The 17775-nt window shown below is 35.2% G+C and overlaps 1 protein-coding gene across 1 annotated transcript in view; it reads left to right on the top strand.

The window, feature by feature from the left end:
• Positions 1-378: 378 nt before the first annotated feature.
• Positions 379-17775, top strand: part of MYO1D (myosin ID) — a 180024-nt gene continuing 162627 nt past the window's right edge. Inside the window, exon 1 of the mRNA XM_058180229.1 lies at positions 379-606. Coding sequence (XP_058036212.1) covers positions 512-606 — 95 coding nt within the window. The 5' untranslated portion in view covers positions 379-511. The remainder of the gene's footprint in view (positions 607-17775) is intronic.

The following is a 17775-nucleotide window of genomic DNA, read 5'->3' as shown; positions in this document are numbered from 1 at the left end:
ACAATTTATATTGATATTGTTTCCTGATTGCTTATTTGTAACTTATGACTAACATTAAGTGTTGTACCTTAGAATTGTTGACGAACACATCTTTTCTTTTATGTACACTGAGAGCATACGCACCTTCAAGACAAATTCCTTGTGTGTCCAATCACACTTGGCCAATAAAAAACTCTTCTCTTCTCTTCTATTCTATAGTATAAATCATATACATGAGTGTACGGGGCTAACTAGGCCACCAGGTGGCAGTACAACTGTTCAGAGGTCGCAACGGTCTGGGCGTAGCTTCTGTTGGGTGGGGGGAGTCAACTCCGCCCAATTCCCTCCCTCGAGATTGACGTGCCTCCAGTAGCAAGCGGCCGCTCAGGTGTGGGCGTGGCTGCTGGAGAAACCCCTCTCGCTTTTACTCAGGCAGCCGGTGATTACGGTGCCCGGCTCGATTTTACATCGCCCGTCTTTCCTGGTCGTCGAGAGGAGTGGCTGCCCATCCCGCTGGCTTTCGGGCAGCGCCATGGCAGAGCTGGAGAGCTTGGAGTTCGGCAAAGCAGATTTCGTGCTTCTCGACACCGTGTCTATGCCGGAGTTCATGGCCAATCTCCGATTGAGGTACAGAGTGGATGGCCGGGGGTGGGGCGGTGGGAGAATCTCCGTTGCCCCTTCCTGCCCCCATTCCAGGCATTTGGAGAAGGAGATGGCAGCAGCAGGTCTCTTGCTTTCGTCTACCATGGAAAGTAAATCGGTTTCATTTCCCATCGCCAGTTAAATGAACCCTACTAAAACAAAAGTTCCCTAGCCAGAGGTGATTGGGACAAAAGCAAAGCAGGGAGAAAAGCTATTTATTATTTGGATGGTAGATCACCATGAAATCCTACAGCTGCTAGGTAGACCAGGAAATTAAAAACCCAAAAGACAAGGCAAACTATTTCTGTATTGCTGCCAGGAAAACTGCCTGGATGTGGCTAAGAAGTCATCAGTCATAAAGTTCAATCTAACCTTCTAACTTAAACATTTGGACCCTGTGTTCATAGAGTGTCGTATGCATCATCTATCTGAATTGAAAAACAGTGGGATTGCTTCTTGGGACTGTTAAATCCCAGCTACTATATCTAATGATCAGGAATCCTGGAAATGGTTATAATCTCTGAAGCAGCCTCTCTCAACTGGTTGCTTTCCAGATCTAGTTAAAGTTGGAGGGGGGGAAGGAGGGAAGGAGAGGGGGTGTTATGGGTTTGGGAAGAAAGCATCATCCCTCATTTAAAAGATTGCAAGGGTTGAGAGAGAGTTGTTTACCCACGGCTTCATTGTGAGCAGAGCTGAAAAGTTTGAGACTTTCTGATTCATACCTTAGTTTTTATTCAGTGTGTTAAACCCACTTGAGGAAGTATTTGTATCTTTACTAGATAGGGTTTGAATGTGGAAGCCCTGCTTTTAAATAGTCTTAGAGGATATTGACTGATACTGTGTACTCTATTAATTCTTGCAGTAACATCACTCAAAAAAAATCTTGCTGGCTCACTTTTATAATGTTATCTTCAAGCCTTCCAGAAGTTTATTCATAGAATTTATCTCTATCCACAGACTTCCTGAGATATCTGCTTTTTATAGGATTGAATTTTGGGGTTGAATCTTGAGTAGCACAACACCCTACCTCAGCTTTATATACTGCCTCAATAAAATCACTCAAATAATGGCTGAAATATCCACTTCTTGGAAGTAGAAATAAGTTTTTATAGCACGCACAGAGCCTATTAAGGGCAAGAGGGCGATTAATTTTTTTAATCCTGTGATATATTAGTATCATAAAATTGTCTAAAATTTTTATCTCCAACAGTTTACATAATCCAGAGTGGACAATATCACACACAATAGGCAGATTGCAGAAAACATCCCAAACACTCACATACACACACTCAAACTCTCACATACCACACACCCGTAATATGCAACAATAGCTGTCTTTTTAAAACTATCCAAATTGGAAAATTAAAAGACAGCCTATTTTTGTTATAAAATGTTTCTATGAAACACATCTCTACATTGAAACATCTCTTACTCTTGATTATTTCTGAGTTTGGAAACTGAATTTATAACCCAGTTTATAAATTGAGTGGGTGAAGAATTCCTGGCTTCCAAATATCACAAAATTATAAACCAAAAAATACCACCATGTTGACTGGGATTGTTGGGAACTTACTCCTGGTGAAAATCTATTTAGTCTTCTGGTTTGCATTGTTGATTTCAGTACAATTTTCAAAACAGTGACTTTTTTTGGGATGACATATGAATTCACTTTGACTGATAAATAGGACTGCACACATTAGAATCTTATTCCTGTTGTGTCCTGTCTCATTACTCTTATGGCAGCTCTTTAATCATTTGCCGAAATTTAAGTATATCACCTGGGTATGGAATAGTCACTATGTGGCATAATTAAATATACATACTGAGGAACTCCATGTATATAATAATGGCACAAATTATTCCATTAATCAACACAGAATGAATATGCTTGTGTTGTATAGGCCTTTAGCTTAATTTCTATGACAGTTCAGATTTAATACATCTGTTTGCACCATTGTGTTGGTTTGTCTGGGATAATTGTCTTTCAGCTTGTTTTCAAGAACCTCTCAACAATCTGTTTCCCATAGACACTACAAAACCAATGTCTTGTTTTTCAGAACCTCAGAAAACCATCTGAAATTCCAAGAGAAGTTCTGTCTCTAAAGTCAAGCAAGTGCTCTCTTTAATAGACCAGTTTGGGGTGGGGGGCACAGCCAGCCAGCCAACACACACACACACCTTGCTGTTTTACTGCAGGGCTTTTAGCTCCTCTTTCCTAGGCAGCTGAGTTGGCTGGGGGGAGGTCTTGAAGGGGCAGGACACCATCAGCCCAAGTGTCCAAGGGGAGTGCATAAGCGCACCAGCGTGCCTAATGTCCCTGTCATAATGTTTTCTTTTATTCGTATCCTTTACATGTATTTATAATTATGTTTACACTTGTATCTGTTAAAAATACATGCTTGATGAAATCAAATAAATAAAATAAAAACAAAGGCTAGTTATGTTTAGGCAGCCTGCCCTCTCACACTAGAATTGACCAGTGCTTGAATAGGAAGCAATTTAATAATGATTGCAACTCCCAATCCCAGTAGATAGACCAAATTAAGAAATCAAATCCACAGGAAGGCTAAAAGAAGTTTTTATTGAAATTGGCTACAATAATGGAATCCTGAAAGTCCAATTATGTTGTACCTCCTCCTTATTCCATAAATTATGAAGGTGTGTGCTTCAATAACTTCTGTTATCTTGTTGTTCTGGACTTTAAAAATGTGCCAGCTCCTTTTATCTAGGGAACAGTTTCTGCATACAGATAGGTCTTGACTTACAATTCACAATTCATTAAGCAACTGTTGTAAGTTACAAGAACACTAAAAAAAGAGACTTAACAACCAGTCTTTGCACTTCAAGCATCCCCATGGTCTGTGATCACAATCTGGGCACTTGACAACCAGCTTGTATTTATAATGGCGGCGGCATCCCAGGGGTCATGTATTTGCCATTTATAATCTTCTCAGCCTTCTGACAAGCAAAGTCAATCCGGGAAGCTAGATTCACTTAACAACTACATGATTCACTTAACAATCATAGCCAGAAAGATCATAAAATCAGGCATGACTCACTTAACAATCACTCTGTTTAGCAATGGAAATTCTGGTCTCAATTGTGGTTGTAAATCAAGGATTACCTGTATCCATCAAAATCATTTTCTTTACTCTCTACCCACCAGTTGGACCAAGTACTTTATAAGAAATTTTTAAATGCTTAAAATGTGAACCTTTATTACCTGTTGTGCTTGCACTACCTGACTTCCCCATGGCAAACAGTTGTGTTGAGTTATTTCTTGACATAGTAGGTTAGATTAGAATAAGGACAAGATTTCTAGCAGCTTTACTGCAAGGATATTTTCTTCTTTTGCCTTAACAAAGAAAATATTGTTTTCCATAAGAAGCCCAGATCATGAAGATCTATTAGTGATGTTAGCTATGATAGGTAAAGTCTTCCTGTTCAGAAACAAGACTAGGTGCTAAAGGCCAGATGAAAGACCTATTTCTTTCATATTTTATTTGAAAATTTTCTTGCTTAAAAATTGAAGCAGGTAACCGAATTCCCTTTCAGTTTACCTAGTGTAGCTGCAGGTAAAGGACATAGTAATGTTGCAATGCAACATCAGGAAAGACATGTTGCTGATCCTGTCTTAAAGCCATATCTTTATTCATGTGAATAATAGTTGAATTCATGTACATCTATAAATGTCGCTATATTGGCTACTTCTTCTTCTATTTGTTATATTTCTAGTTTTGAATGAAAAGGCTGTTTTTATGGTGAGTTTTGACAAGAATTTATGTTAAAGGAAAGAGTAGGAAATTGCATTTTTGAATCATATTTATTTAGCTAGCCTCATAGTTGGAAGTAAGGTCTATTGGCAAAGTAAGTTCCTTGCTATTTCTTTGAAGGGTGGATTTCACTAAACACTGCTAGGTCAACATTCAATGTGTGACTCAGAGATGGAAAGGAAAATAAACATTTAAGGAGACCTCTTAACCTGGACAGTTAAAAGTTGTATATCATCTTGGATTCCAGAGAGTAGAACAAAATAAATGAATAAAAGTGGATTAAGACAAAAAGTTATCAATTGAATAAATTAATGCATGACTATGAACAATTAGGAAAAGTGAATTTCTGCAAGAATTGCCCAAAATAGGTTTCCCTGTATTGATTTTATTGTCTATCATTGTTTCTGCTGTCTCTAAGGTGAAATGGCATCTACTTTCATTGCCTCACTTAGCAATTTTTATTGATTTGGACTTGGGCCTAGGCTCCTGGGCCTAAGTTTTTGTCAAGGGGTATCTGGATGTTGGTTTGTTTAGAGTTTTTGCTATTTTATCAGTGATTAAGGTAACAGCTATCACTTTCCCTAAGTGCTAGTACAGTAACCTAGCACACACCCTTTACCCTAACACACAAATATGAACCTATGGCCTAATATGATACTTCATTCAGGGCATATCAGAAAATAGGATTCAATATGGTGGATTATGCAGAATATCTTGAAAAAGAAGATAAAGTTTACTCCACAATTGTTTTTATTAGGTATAATTATGGATTGTACAGTAACAGAGACTAAATTAATATTGAACTTAATATCAGCAGCAAGACTTTTGGTAGCGCAATATTGGAAGAAAGAAGAATTGCCTACAATTGAAGAATGGACACTCAAAGTTTCAAATTTGGCAGAAATGGCAAAAATTTCTGCGTATCTGAAAGATTATTCACAAGAACGATATATAGTATCATTCCATATATTTATATCTATCTATAGTACCATAGATATATATGGAGAAAATGGATTGATTATATTCAAAATAAGTATCAGACTAAAAAATATCAAATAGCTTATGAGTGATTGTGGGAAAAGTATTGTACCTGTATATTTGTTTAAAAGGGAAAGGGGAGTTAAGGGAGCAATGGGGGAGATGAGATTATGGCTTATGGTTTTTGTAGTATTTTAGCGTATGTTTGTTAGATGCTATACCCTGTATTTTGCTCTGGGAAGTCTCCAGGGGGAGGAGGGGGGAAGGGGGAAGGGAGGGTGGAGGGGGGGAGATAATTGTTAAAAAAAAATTATTGTACAACTTTTTAATAAAAAAGAAAAGAAAATAGATTCAACAACTATTTTAGAGGAAAACTCTGTGTTATCCCAAACAGTGTCGTGGCCATTTAACAATGGGAAGAAAAAGTTATTGGGAATCAGGCAGAATACAAATTTCATTTTTTAAAAATGGAGTAACTACTTGCTGCCACTGTGAAATTAAGATGACCCCCTTCTCCTCATTTTTCTCTTACACCTGATTTTTAGCTACAACTCACTTAGTAGTAACCTTGCTATTGACAAAACATAGCATACTAACATCTACTCCATTTCTCCACTGTGATTGTGGTTATTATGTTTAAGAACTCTAAAAATACTTTTATGGCACAATGCAAACATACAACCACATCAGCACATAGACATTTTGAATGATCAGTGTTTGATTAAATTTGTTTTTACCTTTTAAAAAACAAAAAATGCCTAAAACTTATAATTATGATCATGTTTTCGCAGTTTTCTTAACACTGATGGTTTCCCATTGCCTATTTGCTTTTAAAAATGTGAAAAAAGTGCTACTTTTGATGACCGGGTAAAATACTGGAAGAAAAATAATTTGTGATGCTTTTGCTTTTTTAACTGGAATCCCTGGAACATTAGCAGCTAAGTGTTCTGAAAACTGCTTTATGCATATAAGGAGAGAGAGTTTGGAGGCAGCAAGGAGGGAATTCATTGTACTATTGCCAGTGAAAAGCCAAATTCACCACAAGAATGTTCCTATAACCCCCGTAATTCCAAACATATTACTTCCTTTATGAAAGCATAGACAATTTAGACAGGGAGTTGTCTTAAAATCAGTTAGGCACGAAATTTGCTTTTCCACCCTCCTTTTCTGTCTGGGAGAAAGCGTAAAATGATTTAAAATAATCTAAGATATCGTTTTCTGCAAAATTTAGAATCCTCCACCTTGGGTACCTAGGCTTTTTTTTCTTTATTTGACACATGTTCTCTTCATTAATCTTCATTTTCTGAATGATAGGTGCATGTTTTGCATGTTTTGCATGCTTTCATTAATATTAATTAATATTAATAAATTAATATTGCATGCTTTCATTAATACTACAGAGATCTTAATCACTGGTTAAGAATTGAAAAATGGGAATAGGCACTGTTATAAGAAGTTAATTAGAATTGTATAATAGATGCTTATTTTGCTTTGGGCTGAAATTTCCTCCTATTTGGTCTAACAAATCGTTTTATCCCTACGGACTGATTCACATTGCTTTGGTGACAACTCCATCATAGTCTAGAGAGCAATGATGAAAAAGGAACTTCATTCACTAACTTATCTTGGGAAGCTCTTTACATGTTTTCAGTGTTTATGTTCAGGCAACGAACAATAAACTCACACATACTGAACACAGAAAGACGTTTTAATTATTTTCTAATGCAGAATTTTTAAAAGTAACCTTAGTCCTATTTGGAAAATGGTAAGCTATTTTAAACTTATTTCGCTAAGGATTGAAGGAAAATCATCCAGTGCTATAAAACTTGTCGATCCAAAGGTTTCTAATAACTGAAAAACACTAAGCAAGCAATTTTTGAAAATGATTAGAAAAGAAAGTGTTAAACTCAGTGTTAAAGGAGGCGATCTAAGTTTGAGCAGGATGGGTAATCCCTCATTTCTCAGAGGTCTAAATCCACTGGAGATCACTGTCTTGCAATCACCTTGTGGGAAGCAATGCTCTATATCAGGGGTCTGCAAACTTGGTTCTTTTAAGACTTGTAGACTTCAACTCCCAGAGTTCCTCAGCCAGCAAAACTTGTGGAGTTGAAGTCCACAAGTCTTAAAAGAGCCAAGTTTGCAGACCCCTGATCTAGAGCATTTATGGGCTATCTTGAGTCCTCTCCACACCTAAAGAGGAATTATGAAGAGCCAGTCTTCTTGCTGGCTCTTCATTCCATCACATTGGTTGATTGTACTTTCAATGGCGTCATCTTCGCTAAATTCTTTCCTTGGAACAATGCTTAACTATGTCCTTGTGAATCAAATGCAGTGGAATCTTTATGTTATGTTTCATTATATTGCCTTTTTATAGACATATTAAAAAGCAACTTTTTGAGCAGATTTTTCTAGGTCATACAGACCATTTATACATCTAACTATCGCTAACTGACCAGCATAACTCCATAGTTGTGGCAGTGGCCAAATTCTCTTGCCACATTCTGACTCAGTAAGATAAATACTCCATTCCTGATGAGGAGTTTAGTTTTTCTTTCTGTTTGGCTTTATCTGTTTTATCTGTAAAGCACATTTTTCTCATTTTATATATGGTCTACAATCGCAAGTTGAATAATCAAACAATATGGGTAATCCTCCTATTACAAAAAACAGTTGGGACTGGTACCGTAAGGGTTGTTTTTTTTTTTTTTTTTTTTTTTGTTTTACATTTATACCCCGCCCTTCTCCGAAGACTCAGGGCGGCTTACAGTGTATAAGGCAATAGTCTCATTCTATTTGTATATTTTTACAAAGTCAACTTATTGCCCCCCCAACAATCTGGGTCCTCATTTTACCTACCTTATAAAGGATGGAAGGCTGAGTCAACCTTGGGCCGGGCTCGAACCTGCAATAATTGCAGGCTTCGGTGTTCTTAATAACAGGCTATTACCAGCTTGAGCTATCCGGCCCCTTGTTAAGTGCATGCACTTGATTTTACAACTTTTTTGCTGCTGAAAGCCAGCTAGGAAAGTTGTAAATGATATCACATGGCTGTGGGATGCTGTTACCGTTGAAAAAGTGCAATGGTTGCTGAATGTCCAAATTATGATCCCACAACCACAGAGATATTGCAACTATCCTAAGTGGAAGGGCCAATTGTAAGTTCCTAAGTTACTTGCCATTTGTAACTCTGAATGATTGCTGCACAAATCATTGCAGGACTATCATGAGGAGAGTTTGTACTTAATATTACATATACCCTAACTGGGCTGCAAGATCCAGACCTCTTGAAGCAAATTTTCTGTTATCTCTTTGCAAATTATAGTAAATACATCTATTTCCTGCCTTCAAAAATAGCCTGGATTTTCCCATCCCAGATATATGTCTAATATTAAGCTGGGTCTATTTTTTTTTGTTTCAAAATCTGTTTGTCTTTCAAATCTGTTTACACCTTCTGTTACTATTGCTGAAGTTTTATGCATGGCTTGTCCTAGGTGCTGATACTGAAGAACTTAGCAGTTTGATAATTGCAGTTTATAGTTGTTGCGATTAACTTTGTACAGGTACTGTAATAAAAGATTAATAATTAACTTTTGAAGCAATTTAATACATTGAAATGCCTTATATCCTTGAAGCAATTTTTTTGTCTTTGGTAAAAGGTGTTCTTCCGACTTACTAAATACTTACTGTACTTACTAAATTGCATGTTATGGTATTTTGGTCTTAAAAGGCCCATCCATTTAAGAAACCAATCCCATCTGAGAAATATTTATGTTGTGTAATTAGTATTTTATTTCACTAAGGTTTCTGTGGGGAGGATGTAACTACGGGAGATGACTTTTTTGTTGGCAGGCTTAGTTTATTCTTGACCTCGCCCTACAAACAGTATCAGAGTTGCAAAAGCAGAACAACTGTTTTGGTTTTGGTGTATTCCTTGTCAGTATCTTGTTTATAGTTTTGCAGTTTGTCATTTAATTATTTTTGTTACACAGTGAATCCTTTCCATGTTTGTATATTGCTTTTTAGAATGTACTCCGTTATTCTTAGCTGACGAATTTGTATATGTACAAATGCTCAATATATATGGAGGGCACCACTTGAAGAAACAGTGGCACCTGGATGTGAGATACTGGATTTTGCTAACTACAGATTTATATTGTTTTGAGACTAGGCTATATTATTCTAATTATTCTTAATTCAACAACAACAATGCATTTATCTCCATACCAACTGTCCTGTGGAGTTTGTAGGTAGCATTCCCTGAGAACAAATGGTTCCTTCATATATCTTGCTCGCTATTTTATTACAAAAGCTGTACAGTACTCCATTTCAGGTTAACGCATTAGAAAATAATGGTGTTGATTTGTTTACTTGAACGACTGTTTCCACGTAGACAGAAAATATAGCAATGTGTGTTTGTGGTGTTAGGAGAGGGCAGGGCCATGATAAATAGTTTTCTGCAAAAAAAAATCATTCAGATCTTATGGCTACTTTTAGCTTATCCTGGACTCTGAAAAACAGAACTTGATTTTCTTATGTGTGGCAGATACTGAAAGGCTGTCACACCAGCTATAATGTGGTTTGTATGAGGACTATGGACACAAAGCAGTGGCCAAGGGACTAGAATAGATCAGCTCATATTTCAACATAAAAAGAAAAGCAGTGCCAAAATTTTTGTAAACAATTTCAAACAGTTGCATTTATTTCACATGCTAATATGATAATGCTTAAGATTTTGCAATCCAGACTTCAACAATACTTAGAATGAGAATTGCCAGATGTACAAATTGGATTCGAAAGAAAAAGAGAGTTCACTTTTTAACATCCAGTGAATATTAAAAAATAAATAAAAAGGGAGTTCCAAAATAAGTATTTTTGATTTAAACAAAGGCTTTTAACTGTGTAGCCCAAATAAATTGGGAATAGCTCTTTAAACGTGGGTATAAGCCAGGTGAATTGGTTACCACATTATTTCATATGCATATTGAATAATAAAATGACCACGTTGGAACACCTTAAGAGTAAACATGTTAGAATGCAGTTTGTAACAAATAAATGGTGAAGGAATGTGGTAAGATTATATACTGTCATCTTAATTTTAATTTATTATCATGAGAAACAATGGACTAGAAGAAATAAAAACTGGAAATAAAGTTGATAGAAGAAATATTAACAATCTCAGGTGATGATATTATTTTGATGTTGAAAGCAAAGAAGACTTGAAGAATCTTATGTTGAAAAGCACAAAAGCTCCTTTGCTTGAAAAACTAACAACATGAACAGGTGGCTTCAAATCAATTCAGTTAGATATTAGTAGTAACAATATTTATCTTCTTAAGCTCAAAAATACTAGATGAACTTCAATCAAGTTGCATACTGAAAATACTAACAGTAAGCTAAAACCTAGTATTTTGAATATTTAATGTGAAAATAAGAGCAGCATGAAAAATGCTTAGAAAAAAAAGGAAGCAAACAAGAACTGAAAAGAAGCAGTTATTGGTAAACAATTCAGATGAAGTCCACTGAGTCACAAAGAGCAGAGATAAGGACTGAAGAACCATTATATATTCCTTCTGAGTATATAAGTTGATTGTTCAAATATTGTAAGCCCCACTATGTAGACAAAACCAAGACATCAATTCCGCAATAAGACTAAAACCACTTTTATTAATATTGGCTATAGGCATAGACTCTTGAAAGTCTGACTGTGCTTTACAAGCATTCATGGAATTAGGGAGGTGTCTGTCTGAGTCAGCTGCATATGCCTTGGTAATTGGCTTGGCCCTTTTCTGTCAAGATTATCTTCCGTATTCTGTACAAATATCTTCTTTGCCACTTCATAGAACAAATAATATTAGGCCTTTTTTGAACTTACCACTTTGTAAATATTTCATAAATCTTTGTTTTATTTTTTTAAAAAACAGTCCATTTAGAGTGATAGGAAGATAAGGATTTGAAAGATAAATCTGTATAAATTGAGGGATTAACTAGACAATGTTTAAATTTGTAATACTTTTGAAAATACTGAGGTACTCATTGCAGCTCAGTTGTTTGAGGGTTTTTCTTAGGGCTCATCCATTCCTCTCTCTTGGAAATAATTCCCAACTATGGTGCTAAGGCTCAACTGGTAGAACAGCACTTTTCTGTCAGATTGTTTTGATATGGCTAAAACCTGTCTGAGTGGTGGCCTGATTCCAAGATGGAAGTTTTGTGTTGGGACATAACCACAAAGGTAAATGGGTTATCTTAGAGCTGGCTCATGGATAATGTATAGGTAAGCCATTAGATGAAACCAGAAACTAGTTAAATTTCCAAAAGTCACTGTAATTGGTAGGTGGAGAATTCCAAGATTGTACTGTTGTGGTTGGCTGTGTGCTTTCTTGAGAGAACTACAAAGATGACTTGTTTCTTCCAAGTCTTGCTTATGATTATGATTATGGATTTTCGGTGCCAACTGTGAAGGAGGAAATACCTAATAACCTGTTGTAACTCTTCAGATGTGCTTTTCTTAGACAAACAGTCAATTTTTGCTATTTCATGAACGTGTTTGACAATTCTAGTTAACTTTCTTTTAATCTCCCAATCAAAGGACCAATGTATTGTCCAATTTATATTTAAGTTAATCAAACATGGGTCCATGGTATGTGTCGTTTTGTCTGTGTATTCTCAACTATGTTTCTGGGGGTTTCAAACAAATTCAGCAGCTACAGCCTAGTATTAATTGATGCAAAATAATCTTCTGTTAGATACAGGCCTTCCTCTTAATCAAAATCTGTGCCATTTCTTATCAAAGATATATTCAATAGATCTGCGCAAACTTTGAAAAAGGTGCTTCAGAATGTGCAGAAACATGTCCAGAACATTTTTTTAAATAAAAATAATTAAACAGTGCCTCCTTTTCTAGGGTCACAAAACTTCTGTGAAAGCTATTCTCAGTTGTCTCTATTTGATTATTTGTTTATATCCATTGTAAACAGGAGCAGTCTTATAGGCAGCAGTATGTGTTTGGAAGATGTAGTTACTTTAAACATTTGAAAAGAAGTGCTTTATATATACTCAGTTGTGTTTTAAAGGATTTTTACAACCTTAAAACACATTATTTCTTTTGTCCTTGAAAACTTTGTTAATAACTATTCAGATTAATACATATCTTGAAGTGTGGAAACCACTGTTGGAGTATTATAATACAACTGAATGATAACAACCCAGAATGTACAAAAGAGAGGGGGGAAGGCAATGTTTGATCTACAGGATTGTACACCTGCCTGAGGCATAAAAGTTTTCCTTGGTTAAAAGTGGAGTAGGCAGAAGGGAGTTTCAATCCTGAGGGCGGATGACATGCCAACTCTAAAAATGTTAGTTTTACAACTACTCAAGTGTTTGGAATGTTTATGAATAAGTCAAAGTGGGTGGGATTAGGAATAGAAAAGAAACTGTTATCATACTTCATTTTTGCAATAGGATCTATAGGATATAAGTTTATCAGTATTATCTAATATGCTGGTTAGTCTCCATATTTGTAATACAATTAACATTTCAGAATTAAACCTTGCATGCAATTGGTCGGTTGTCTTCTAATCAAAAACCTTAAATACTTGTTTTCTAGAGTAACAACATAACAAATGACTACATTCCTAAAATGTTTTAGGAATCTTAATTTTTACTATCTTAACTGTTAAAAGACAGAACTGTTTCCTTTCTTTTTGTTATGGGTAGAACTTAACTTATGACTCCGAATAAGCCACAAATGTTCTGTTGAAACAATTGTTAAGTGATTTGCCCCATTTTACAACTTTTCTTGCCCTAGTTAAATGAATCATTGCAGTTGTTAAGTTAGTAATACTGCTTTACATTAAATAAATCTAGCTTCCTCATTGACTTTGCTTGTAGAAGGTCACAAAAATGGATCACATGAACTGGCACACTGCAACCATCATAAATATGAACCAGCTGCCAAGCATCCAAATTTTAATCATACAACCATGATGCTGCTGCAACAGTTATAAATGTTGAAAACAGTCATAAGTTGCTTTTTTCAGTGTCGTTGTAACTTTGAATGGTCACTAAACAAATGGTTGTAAGTCAGGGACTACCTGTACTTTGAATAAACCTGCTCTTAAAAATATTTATTTCCGCAATTAAAGCAAATCTGTACATGTGTGTTGAACTTCCTATAGAAAGAGGAAATTCTTACACAAGATTTTTCTTGAAAATTTTGATTCATTCCTGATTTTTGCCTTTCTGAAGATAGCACCCGTTAATAATGGCAATATTGTTTACCAACAATCTGTCTAAAAAATGTGGAATCCGATTTTCATGACTCCCTACTCTTTGCTTTTCTTAATTTTATGTCTTAAGCAGTCTGGTGCAATTGAGGAAGAAATTAATATTAGTGCAGGTTGTAAACTTTGCTACAGGCAGTTTTACTATGTGGAATGCAGCATATGATTTATTTTTATGTGGTGAAGCGGGAAAAGGATAATACCTGCCACTTAATTATGAAACACGATTATTTTGGGGGAATTATGAATGTGTTCATATATGGGAGGGAAAGTCATGTTTAAAGCTTTTTTGTTGCTTATCATAGTGAACTGAGTTTACAGATAATGTTACAATAAAGCATGGTTTACCTCAGTAACATTTGGGGATTTAGCCTTGTGATTTTCTAGAAGTTAGCAGGAGGCTATTTAGTGACATGGTAACATTACTAGAAAAAGCTGAAATATTTTTAACACATGTTTTGAAGGATTGAATGAAAATAGGAACAGAATCCCTCAAAGAGTAGTGCAGACTGAGAAAATTGTGGTTATCAAAATTAATTATGGCAATTTGTCTCCCACAGCCCTCCTGTTTCTATTTTTGCTCGTAATTGCATTCCATATGTGTTTGTGTGAAATTTGACCATTTTGCTGCTAAATGTTGTTGACTCAATCTCAGAGCAGTTTATAGTGGCAAATGGACTCCTGGAGAATCCATGTGAGGTGTCTACTCTTGGTTTGCATTCACAGTGTTTAGGTTCAGATTCATGCAGTGCTTAAAAACGTCTGTGTGGAGACATATTTTATAATTATTAGATCTTTGGATTTTACCCTGTTTCCCCCAAAATAAGACATCCACTGATAATAAGCCCAATTGGGCTTTTGAACACATGGCAGTAAGGCTAAGCGCTTATTACAGGGTTCAAAAAAATATAAGACAGGGTCTTATTTTCTGGGAAACACGGTGTCATAAGTGCAAATTAGCAGGCTGCTAATGAATTCTGTGCAGTGCAGAAGCTTGTTACTAATAGTGTAGATATGTGTTAAAGAATATATTGTTTTACCTGCTTTTGAATCACTTTTAGCTATTATTTCTCTGTTCTAATGCAGGATCTGAAAACAAATGTCACTACTTGTTGATAAGAGGTTCTAACTTGTTAGGACTTGTCAGATAATGTGTCACCCTCACTGTTTCCCTGTTGGAATTGCATCATTTTTGTACTATCTTTTTTGTTATTGTTGCTTTTCCCATGTGAGGCAACCAGAACTCAAGTCTTTCCTTGTATGGTCACATATGAGCAGAGAGCAGTTGTTTCATATTGAATAATAGCCAGCCTCTCATGTCCAGAGGAATTATGGAAAAGAACTTTGGGAGTGAACTCCAGAAAAGCATTAGCTCCTCCAGTTAATAACGGAGTATATTTGTACATTGAACAGTTATTACCAAAAGGAATTTCAATGGAGGGAAGACACTACTGTATGTTTGGAAACATGTTGTTAAGGCCTTATTTTCACAAGTACACATAGTGTTTTGTATAATTGACCCCATTTGGATATATTTTTTCTAGAACGAAATATCAAATATTTATTTATATCATGTATTTCATTGCTAATGTTGCTGCTTTTATTATAGCCTTGTATGCATGTTTCATTAATGACTTTTAATGCATCATTTAGGTATCTGAATTCATATATACCTTTTGATTAAAAGAAATGGGCCTAAAATTGGTCTATTAAAAAATGTGGACACATTCCTCTTGAAAGAAACATCTTTGTGTTCCCATTTTATATATAAAATAATTGGCTAGCATTCTAAAAATAGATATATGATTGATTCAGTGGTGTTGTACAGTTTAGCTAGATCTACCAGTTTTCCTTTGAAGTTCAAATGCTGAAATTCAGAAACAGTGCTCTACTGTATTTAGAAGTTCTCTGTATTCACAAAGCAACAGAGCAAGACAAATGTAAAATATTTCTTTATAAGAAAACAATGAAGCTTCTAAGCCCATAGTTGCTGATAGCTTGTGGCCCATTAACAGCAAGAAGGGAATTGAAGAACCTTTAAGAAATTATGCTTTTTTATTGCTATGCTTTGACAACTAGAAGAGGAAAATCTATATTTGAGGCAGGTTTCCATGTAAATTAAGCAAAAACTTTGGAATTTAACTATCAGAAATTATGGCTGTAATAAGCACAGTGGGTAACTAAAACTTTGGAATTTGACAATCAGGAATTATGTAACAAGCATGGAGGGTAGCTAAAGGTTGAATAGGAAACGTGATATTATTCCAGAATTCAAGAAATAACTGTAAGAAATATGTGAATTATCTATTGAATTATCTAAAAACAGTATTTTCTGTTAAGCGAAACATGTAGCAATATCTGCATCTACTGCAGATTTTATATTATTTAATAATAATATTTTATACTGTTCATACAGTAGTGAATTCCTTAGTAAACTGATGAGTATTGATACATGTAAAATATAAAATAAATTATCTTTTTTCTTTTCTTTCTTTTTAATGTTGTTTGGAGTTGTCTCCTTTCTAATTCTTATTTTTATTTTTTTAAGATTAAAGATTGTTTTGTCAATTGTGTATATAATAAATAAATAAATAAATAAATAAATAGCAGAGAATCGCACCAAAGTAACCAGCCACAGTGTCTTAAGTTTGCGAGAAGTTTATATTCAAGAAGATAAATGATCTGAAAAATACATAATGATGCAGTAATGCTAGATTCTCCAGTAAATACCTGGTAAAAATCATTTTCTACTTTTGCTGACTATACTGATAAGTCCAAACATTGCATTTGACTGTGTATTTCCTTCTCAACACAGGTAATCCTCAGTTTATGACCACAATTGACAAGACAGTTGTGAAATGAGTTTTGCTCCATTTTACGGCCTGTCTTACCACAGTTTTTAAGTGAATTAATGCAATTATTACAGTTGTTAAGTGAGTCTAGCTTCCCCATGGACTTTGCTTGTCAGAAGGTCGAAAAAGGTGATTACATGACCCTGGGACAAAGCAACGGACATAAATATGAACCAGTTACCAACATCTGAATTTTTATCATGTGACAATGGGGATACTTTACAGTCATAAATGCTTTTTTCAGTGCTAACTTGGAATGGTCACTGAACGAATGGTTGTAAGTCAAAGACATATTGAAATTTATCCACTTGGATAAAAATTGCTACCTTGTAAAAAGCCTTTTTTAATCTCAACAACTATTGTAATACTTCATTATATATACTTTATAGTACTCCAAGTAAAAGATCAGATTGCTTTTGCTGGAAAGCAGTTGTGCAGCACATGGAATTTAGCCAAGAAAGCATAGTCCAAGATAGCATCCATAGGAAACTAAATACAGAGATTAAAGCACCTCTGCTCTTTGAACAATATTGATAAGCTTGTAGTACATTATTTATAATTTCTTTATTGTTCCTGGTGTAAATGATTTCATTCCTTTTTTATTTCATATTAGAGAAATAATAATGTACTATTAACAGCACTGAAAAAGTGGTATAGGTACTCCTTGACCTATAACTGTTCATGTGGTGAGCTTTCAAAGTTACAACATCACTGAAAAAAGTGACTTATGACTCATATATATGACGGTTCCAGTGTCATTGACTCATGGGATCCTCTTTTGTGAGCTTCTAACAAGCAAAGTCAATGGGGAAGCCAGATTCACTCAACAGCCATGTTCCTCACTTAACAACTGTGGCTAAAAATGGTTTCATAAAATGGGGCAAAATTCATTTAACAACTGTCTCATTTAGCATCAGAAATTTTGGGCTCAATTATGGTCATTAGTAGAGGACCATCTGCCAATATGATCATGCTAACGGTTTTCAAAGGAGGTAGAAAATCGAACTCTGAAAATGAGAATAAAAGATATTTTCTCAGAGAAGTAACAGACGGTACTATGCAAGCTTATTTAGAAGTAAGTCCCACAGAGTGTATTGGTTTTTCAAATAAGTATAAAATTTCTTTCAAGTTGAGCTTGATTTCTGGAGATTTGACTATAATATAATAATGGCTTGGTATGTCTGGGTACACACTTTCCAGGAAGTTTATTTGGTTTTCCTATCTAGCCTACAGTCTTAGTATTTCTGGATATTCTCCAATTTAAATTCTATT

This window comes from Ahaetulla prasina, chromosome 4, assembly GCF_028640845.1.
Source record: "Ahaetulla prasina isolate Xishuangbanna chromosome 4, ASM2864084v1, whole genome shotgun sequence".
Classification (NCBI taxonomy): Eukaryota; Metazoa; Chordata; class Lepidosauria; order Squamata; family Colubridae; genus Ahaetulla; species Ahaetulla prasina.
Note: the sequence above shows the minus strand (reverse complement) of the source record. Positions and strands in the feature narration are given on the sequence as shown.